Raw genomic sequence first — 8,532 nt, forward strand, 5'->3', positions numbered from 1 at the left:
ACGTGGGAACGAAGGAAAGGGGAACTTTTCCTTTTGGGCATGGGAGGGTGCAGAATCTTGGGACTTAATTAATTAATGAATGTAACGATAGACCCAGTACGTACTAGTACAAAATGGCTATTTAGAGCCATTCATTTTCATATCATCAAGTTGCAGTCATCTTTAGCTCATAGAATGCTCTAAAAATTGTAAAACTTCATTTGAGCTAGTGTTTAGCCAACTTGTTTGGAGCTTTAAATTGTAAAATTTGGCTTTCAAATGCCACTTCATTTCATCAAAGTGCATTATTTCTAGCTCTTGGCTTATTTCTAATTCCATATTTCATTGAGCTAGAAACTAATCAACTTTGAATCATGAATGAGAGATTGTAAAAATTATAAAATTTGCTTATGTAGAAACTCATTCTCTCTCATTTTTGTTGTCTGTGCATAAATTTGCTATAAAGAGCATCGTGTGCATAACCAAAGGCACTTTTTTCCTTTGGGGTTTTTCCCTTTAGCAACTTCAGGTATGCAAGACTCTATCTTTAAGTTTTCGGTAAACTTTTTTGTGTGTTTTTGGATTTCAAATAAATGGCTTTTTTAGCTTTACACTAAGCTTCAAAAAGCTTGGATTGTAAATAAAAGATTCAAGAAAATTCTCAACAAAAGAGTGGATGCTTGTTCAAGGATGCACAAAAGAGCATGAATAGGTGAAATCCTTCCATGATTTTGCTCTCTTGTTTATCTCTCCATTTTCTATGCTTGGCTTAAGTAATATTTGCTTTTAAGCTATGGTTTTCATGTTCAAAAGCTAAGCATACTAAGTTTCAACACTTTGATTTAAGAATATTAACTCATCAAAAAATTTGGTTTCATGTGTGCTAATCATAGGTAATTGGCATTGACCTTAGGTTAATGTGGGTTCATTGCTCATTAGTCCTAAACTCTTAGTGATAGTCTTAATACTCCATTCATTTTTAACGTGACCTAGGGCTATTATTAGGCTTTAGTCCTTTAGTCCATTTTTGTTATTAACATCTCATAATGGAAGAAATAAAAAAATGCTAAAAAATGAAACAATGAAGCAAAAAAGTGTCAAGAAAAAGTAGTCAAAATGCTGCTAAACACATGAAAAGAAAATTTCTATGTTATGTTGTGTCTTTTTGAGGCCTAGCACTTTATTTGCACTTGGTAGGTGAAAGAAATCACCTTGGCTCACTTGGTCAAGGCCCTAAACCGATGCCTTGGGCTAATAGGGGTTAGCCGTCGCCTTAGCAGGCTAGTAGGCTTTTGGAACACCTTTTTGAGGGTTCAAGGAGTCGAGAGTCCTACCTAGACTTGCCTTGGGGTGGTAGCCTTGTATTGTGCTTTACTTTTTTCTATGAATGACAAAAACAAAACATCCATGAGCTTCAAAAAACTGTGACAATGTATTAATAGATTATGAGCTTTTTTATAGCCCGTAGACATGATAGACTTAAATGATTTATAAAGGTTGGTCACATAGTTTTTAAGCTAGTAGGTTTATGAACTTGCATTAGCTTAGGGTCATAATTGATTTCTTGTGTTTCATGCATAAAACTTGAATTTCAAGTGGTTTAATCTTCACGATAGTTAGGTGTTTTTTTGCTTTATATTGTTTAGTTTTTTGCGATGACTCGCCCATTTTTTCGAAGCAAAAAATTCACTTTGCATGATTGTTCATTGCACTTCATGTTTTATTTATCCTTGTTAGTCTTTGATGCTCATTACTTGTTCTTATGTTTTACAACTCAACATTCTTCCATGGACTTGCTTTCTACCATGTCACCGTGTTTTGCTTCACTGGCACACGGGGACGTGCGCCAAATTAGGAAGGGGGGAATGTTAGCAACGGCTAACACAGGCTACAATGAATATGCATCAAGCGGGAGATGTGCTATGGATATGCACAATGTTTCCTACTTCCTTTGTATAAGGTTTTGGGCTCATTGGGAGTTCCAAAGTTGTATATGTTAGCTAGAGGGCTCAAACTTAAACCCATAGTAGAAGGGATTGTGGTGCAAAGCCTTTATACAAGGAGGCTTCATTCTTGAGTATCCACTCTTGAGGATCCACTTTTGAGAGCTCTCTCTTTCTCTCTTGAATGTTCACTCTATGGATGGCCTAGCCTTGAGCTTAATGCCCATGCTTAAGAGGGTAGTGTTAATCCATTGTAATTAGAGAAGCTATTCTTAATGTAATCTCTACTTTCTCATTAATCTCAATTCTTCTATTCCATTATGTCATGAAGTAGTTTCACCTTTCTCATTATTCTAGATTTGAGTGTGTGTGATGACTTCTTACTTATTAATCTCTCCTATCCTTCTATGAGCATTTGATTTGCGATATTTAACATCTCTAATTAAATTGATTAAATTGGTTCTTAATCTTGTAATTAGTGTATGTGCCTTATTTTTTGCTTGTGTGGATGAGTTTTATGGAACTCTAGCACCATTCACCTTGTGTGTATAGCTTTTGATGAAGTGCCTTGATTGGCATGTGGTGATTCAAGAGGCCAACAACAATGCAATTAGTGTGTGCTTACCATTTGTGTGCTTAGAAATTCTAGTCTATGATAAGTTGGACTTCGGTAGGCTTAATTGTGTAAGTGATGCTTGATTGATTATGTGATTAGAGTTAGTGATCAATGACTAATCTCTATTGCATTGGATGAGCATACTCTTGAATCCTCTCATTCATTACATCCAATGCTCTTACTTCCATGTCCTAGCCGGGTTGTCGAGTCTAGGATTGATAATTTTGTTGGTTTTGGGTTGATTCTTCACGCTACTCTTAGAAGCTGCAAGACTTACAACAATGGCTTTACCCTTTTCTCTTTATAGCAAACGACAATCCTTTTTCATGTGTCCTTTTTTGTGACAATGATAGTATTCAATGTTCCTCCAGTCACGTCCATGATTCTTGTTGCGCGCATTCTTGAGATTCTGAGAAGAACACAACTGTGATTGCAACACTATCACATGCACTTGTATCCACCGGAGCAATAGCTTACAAACTTTTGAACTTTACTAAAATCCCAACAATGGGTATGGCAATATTCTGTAAATTGATTATTTTGGACTTGTTGGCCATATTAAGTTATGTGGATTCATTTATCGATTGTTGAATCCTTTGTTGTTGAACATTGTCACCAGCTTTTAGAGATTTTGGATCTCTTGATTATGTGCTGTGGGTGGCTCTTCTATGGTGTAGCAACAAGTCATGTCATATAGATCCCTCGCCCATTTAGGGGAGAGCAAGCTGCTTTGCAACTTGAGAGAGCCATTGATACATACATCAGTATGTGTTCGTGTGCGTGCACACGTGTACTCAGATATCCTGGTTCTCATACTCTATCGCACTTATTGGGGGATTATCACTACTCCATAACCTTCATTCACCATGCATCAACAGCTCCTCGGCTTCCTTTTCCATCCTAAACTTTTCAAACATTTTTGGCTTTTTGCTGTGTCCCAACCACTGGCACATCAATTTGAGGTAGTCTTTACTTGGGTCAACATCCAACACCATCATCACACTAAGATGTTCAAAATCTAATGTTGATCCCTTCCCCTACTTCAAATTGTCCCTTGAGCAAGCACTACGTTGCGCATTTGTTGTTGGGAACATCTCTCTTGAAGCACTTGGAATTTACTTCCATAGTTTCTACTGTTGGAGTACCCAATTTGATCCCAAGCCCCACGTTGCGCATTTGTTGTTGGGAACCTCTCTCTTGAAGCACTTAGAATTTACTTCCTTAGTTTCTATTGTTGGAGTACCCAATTTGATCCCAAACCCCACAACTGTAGAGTTGTGGGATGTCACCAAAAGGTCAAGCCCAGAGTCATGAACCTCCACTTTTTGTATTTCCTATTCTTGGTGGGTTTCCCTCTATTTGAGGTTTCCCACATGTACATTAAACACAACCTACAAGGGGGGAAAAAATGTGCACGGTTATACAAATGTCTACCTTGCGTCTTTACTCCACACACAGCTACAAGTATAAACCCAACACAAAGGACTGTTAGTACGATTACTCTATTCAACCTCTCTCTCTCTCTCTCTCTCTCTCTCTCTCTCTCTCTCTCTCTCTCTCTCTCACACACACACACACACACACACATGACCTCCACAATGATCCGAGGTACGGCCACAGCGGCATAAGGTAGTTATGAGAGCCTTTGGGAGCAACACCAATTGCAGCACGAACTTCTCGGTTACATGGCATGAAACTAAATTGGCCCTCACATTACCGTGATAGCATGCATGGCTTTTCCGTGGACAGACAACAATGTTTTCAAGCATCCTAGAGAGCACCAGCACTCAAATCGGCTCAATTTTCAGATAGAATCTTGCATGATTGATGCAAAGAGGACTGGGCAAACCTTGAAATTTAGGTATGTGAGGCCGTTATTAAGACCTTCCCATTTAAGTATACAAAGTTACAAATGCACTGAGGTCTACTCACTTTTGACGTTTTTTTTTTTTTTTTTGAGGGGGGGGGGGTACAGGTCATGTGGCACACACATACACACGACAGATGCACATTGCTTGCTCAAGAAAGCCTGACCTACATTTTACTCAACAGTGTAAGGCAAAGCACATAAGATATACAGATCACAATGGCAACTTGCAAGCTCACCAAACAAGACAGGACCTTCGAGTGGTTTACAGTTTATAGTTTAGGACCTAGGGTCACAAGACAACAGCCACTTTAAATGTGGCTAGTCACCACAATCGCAGTTGAAGGCAAGCTGTCATGGTTCAGAAAAATATAATAATTATTAAGGAACCACATCACAGCTGAGGTAGAATCAATCCCAGTATCTGATCATATCTTCTCACCACTAATAATTGTACCTACTTCAACTTCTTGAAGGAGGAAGGATTCAAATCAGAAGATGACAAGCTAAGCAAACACTACAGTCCAGATTCAAACCAGAAGATGACAAGCTAAGCAAATCACTACAGTTCTCAATTTGCAAAAAATGCCGAGAAATCAAAATTCTGATCACAGCCTCGCACCATAGCCTACAGCATATACGATTTCTGATAACAGTTTGTGCACATTAATGCCACATGTTCCACAAGAACCCATTTTCTTCCCGGTACATACACATGCTGGGACACCTGTACACAAGTACACTCGTCCTGGCTGCAAGGATCAGCCACCAGGGAATGTTTATCGTGGATACAGTACCATCACAACCCCTTGTAGTCCAACATCTATCTCAAGCTTACATATTTAGCTGTGCAACTCCAAAACTTTACTAGCTGCCCTGCTGATTAATTTTAAGCCACGGGTGAACCCAGTTCTCGAAGAGAACAAGCAGGAAGGAGCATTTCCATAAAGACTGAACACTTAACACCCCTGCAGGTAGCAAGATAATAAATCTCAACAAATTCCTTCCACAAAAAATAACCTTTTCCAATGCACTAACTCGGAACTATCCACACCCATCCTTGAGCAGGCAAGCATACACAACACTGATAGAATTTGACACCAGTCCATTCGGGAGAACCATGGGTATACCAAAGCTTTACAAGGAACTCAAGAGGAAACTCTTCGGCTAGAACAAACCCATTTTGCGCTGGGACAAAAAACTACTCAGCCAGATGGTTACTACTCAGTTGTATCTGCTGGCATCGTCACGTTTGTAGAGAACACTGTCTAGCATGGAAGCAGATACCACACGTGCTTTTATTACACCGGGTTCATCTGCACCCAGCCTATTACACAGCTCAGATCCCCTCCTGCCTCTCAGCATCTACTGAACCATAATCAAACAATCCACCACTAGTATAACTTTCTTGCTGAACTAACAGTTGAGATCATCATTTGACCGTTCCTCTGAGCAATTTGAAAGCCAGACAGCCTCAACCAGACAAAGAATACAGCAAAACTGTCAATTTCTGCCAGGGGGGAGAGCAGCATTTCCGAGCTCCAACCAGGAGTATATAAATCACAAGGCCAGGATAAGGCTTCTCAAACTTAGCACCTCGATGGAAAAAGACGCCGACAGGTATGAAGTAGGAACCACATTGCATAAAAGACACAATGAAAGTCCCAATAGAAAGACCGAACAGGACCGAAAGACGTATAAAAGGGTGGTGTACACTATCCTTGAGACTCTTTTAACTTTCAAAACCGAACAGTACCTTCAACAAAGCTGCAAACAAGGACATGACATTGTCTCAATAATAATCACAGACCAAGGAGTCAACTTCCACAATTCATAGGCAGCTGAAATCAACTTCAAAATTACATACAACTTATTCTTGGAAAAAAAAAAGGCTTCACACACTTATGACCTGCTTCCGTATGAATCAGAACAGAGCCACCAGTACCTGACTGCAACAACTTAGACCAAGTATGAAACATTATCATGCCAAAGACCTCAGAAGCAGCCAAAGCCTAACGTTGCCATTTGTAAAAGGGTAAGGAAAAACAATAGCAAGTATCCGCTGGAGAAGAAACAGGGGGCTCAAAATTACCAGGGGGCAACCAGCTATGGAACGAGGTGGAGCCCTTGCAATCAAGAAGAGGGGTTGGAGCCGCTGGGAACGTCAGCATTGAGAGATGGGATGGAGCCCCAATCTTCATCGACAGGTGCTTCAGGAGGCTCGTTGAGAGCAGTAAAGCCACCCCCAAAAGCACCACCAGGGGACCGAGGTGGAGGCGGCCTGGCTGATGCACGGTCAACCCTAATGGCTCTCCCATCCAAATTGTGCCCCTGCAGCTTCGTCAACGCAGTCTCTGCATCTGAATCATTGTAGTATGTCACAAACCCAAAGCCCCTTGACCTCCCTGTCTCCCGATCTGTGATAATCCTCACGTCACTGATATCCCCGTGAGCTGCAAAGCAATCCCTCAGTCCATCCTCTGTCGTTCTGAATGACAATCCCCCAACGAAAAGCTTAGCATCTGAGAAGCTCCTTGCCACCATGTATACTGAGGGAAGCCCCGCCTGCTGCCTTCGATTACCAGACAAAGCCTGCGATAGGCCACGTATAAGCGAACTTCTGACTTGCGCCATGATCTTTCAGCGGGCAGAAGAGGGGATGCTGAAGAGCAGTGCAGAAAGGAGGGGGAGAGAAGAAAGGAGGTAAATGACCTCAATTTCTCTATCTAGACTAGAGCTTTCGCGAACAAGATGAATTCAAGGGTTTCGTTGCCGCCTTCCGAAGGCTAGGGTTTTACGGTTGTCCGCTCACACACGATGCCGGCCGCCCAATTTCAGGTTAAACCTTACAAGCATCCTGATTCCTAAATGGTCCACGTAAATATGGAACTAACTTAGGCCCCTGTCACACATGACCGGCGGTCATGTGTGAGGTGGCACACACTGTGCACAACGCCCAAGTGGATTGCTCTCTGAGAGTCCGCAGCTTCTGTCACACGAGTCGGCACAAAAGAATCCCTGCGCAGGGAGCTGCGCCAATCAGCTTACAAAGAACATCAGTTGGGCGGGAGGGGGCGAGGGTGACCCCTCGGACGCAAGAGGAGAGGCATCGGCCATGACTTGGGCATACACGTCTTCTCATCATCAATGTGACCACCGCGCTGTGTGATAGTGTCGAAACAAGGCAATCAACGTGATTGGGCCAGCTCAGCCTGCATCGCGTCCGTCCGGTCTAGTCTGACAGGGGCCTTATACGCTTGTTACTTCTATCTATTTCTTTATGGAGCTTAAACAAGTGATAAATCACATGGCCTGCTACCAAGAAGACGAGACTATAGTAAAACTTAGGGAAAATTATCAAAATACCCTCTAATTTGTGGAAATTCTCAAAAAACCCTTCAAATTTCAAACATTCCCAAAATATCCTTGTACCTTGGTTGGATTGTTCAAGATTTTTGAGTCTTTGTTCCTTTTTACAAATGAGATCCGTTTATGAGTGTTTCGCGTGCAATGTAAGTTGTCACAAATTACCTCACAAAAAAGGCAATTATGTCTCAAAATAATGAAGCAATTCATCTCCAAAACCTACATTACCAACCCAAATTCTAGTTTTCGCATCTTGTATGATAGACAATCAGTCTGCTTATGAAAACCTGCAAAATATTTACTTTTGGCGAAACTCACAACCATGGACATGTTGGAAAATGTGGAAAATTTGAAGGGCATTTCAAAAATTTATGTCAAAATACTGGGAGTAGTTTGGGAATTTTTGACATTTGAGGGGTATTTTGGGAATTTCCACAAATTAGAGGGTATTTTGGTTATTTTCCATAAATTTTAAGTTTGACTCTCTCTCTCTCTCTCTCTCTCTCTCTCTCTCTCTCTCTCTCTCTCTCTCTCTCTCGCTCCTAGCATGCACACAAACACACATATTGTTGAATCTCTCATACATAACGATGCCAATTGAAAACATTATGGTGCCCATTCAAAACCCATTGAAACTAGGCAATTTAGTCATTCGTGATTAGGTGTGCATGACACCCAATGTTGGGATAGTGATTAAACTTGAAAACACCAAGAGATCATTCTTCAAAGACACCCAATGGGAAAAGTGATAAAATTGGTAG

General features: G+C 41.1%; 1 protein-coding gene across 2 annotated transcripts; it reads right to left on the bottom strand.

Annotated features, from left to right (window-relative positions):
* Positions 1–4,962: 4,962 nt before the first annotated feature.
* LOC147430001 (glycine-rich RNA-binding protein 4, mitochondrial-like) lies at positions 4,963–7,156 on the bottom strand. 2 transcript variants are annotated; one of them, XM_086496199.1, is made up of 2 exons: positions 6,498–7,156; positions 4,963–5,373 (listed from the first exon to the last, which is right to left on the bottom strand). In XM_086496199.1, the coding sequence occupies exon 1, from the start codon at positions 7,037–7,039 to the stop codon at positions 6,539–6,541; it is 501 nt and encodes a 166-aa protein (XP_086352325.1). In that variant the 5' UTR covers positions 7,040–7,156; the 3' UTR covers positions 4,963–5,373; positions 6,498–6,538. The 2 variants fall into 2 exon arrangements, with proteins under 2 accessions (XP_086352325.1, XP_086352324.1); XM_086496198.1 differs by lacking the exon at positions 4,963–5,373 and adding an exon at positions 5,491–6,172.
* Positions 7,157–8,532: the final 1,376 nt, after the last annotated feature.

The sequence above is a fragment of the Adiantum capillus-veneris genome, chromosome 22 (assembly GCF_014529385.1).
Source record: "Adiantum capillus-veneris isolate H3 chromosome 22, ASM1452938v2, whole genome shotgun sequence".
NCBI lineage: Eukaryota > Viridiplantae > Streptophyta > Polypodiopsida > Polypodiales > Pteridaceae > Adiantum > Adiantum capillus-veneris.

Bases quoted from the DNA above. Each gene is read 5' to 3' on its own strand.
- LOC147430001 (XM_086496199.1), bottom strand. From the start codon at position 7,039: ATGGCGCAAGTCAGAAGTTCGCTTATACGTGGCCTATCGCAGGCTTTG.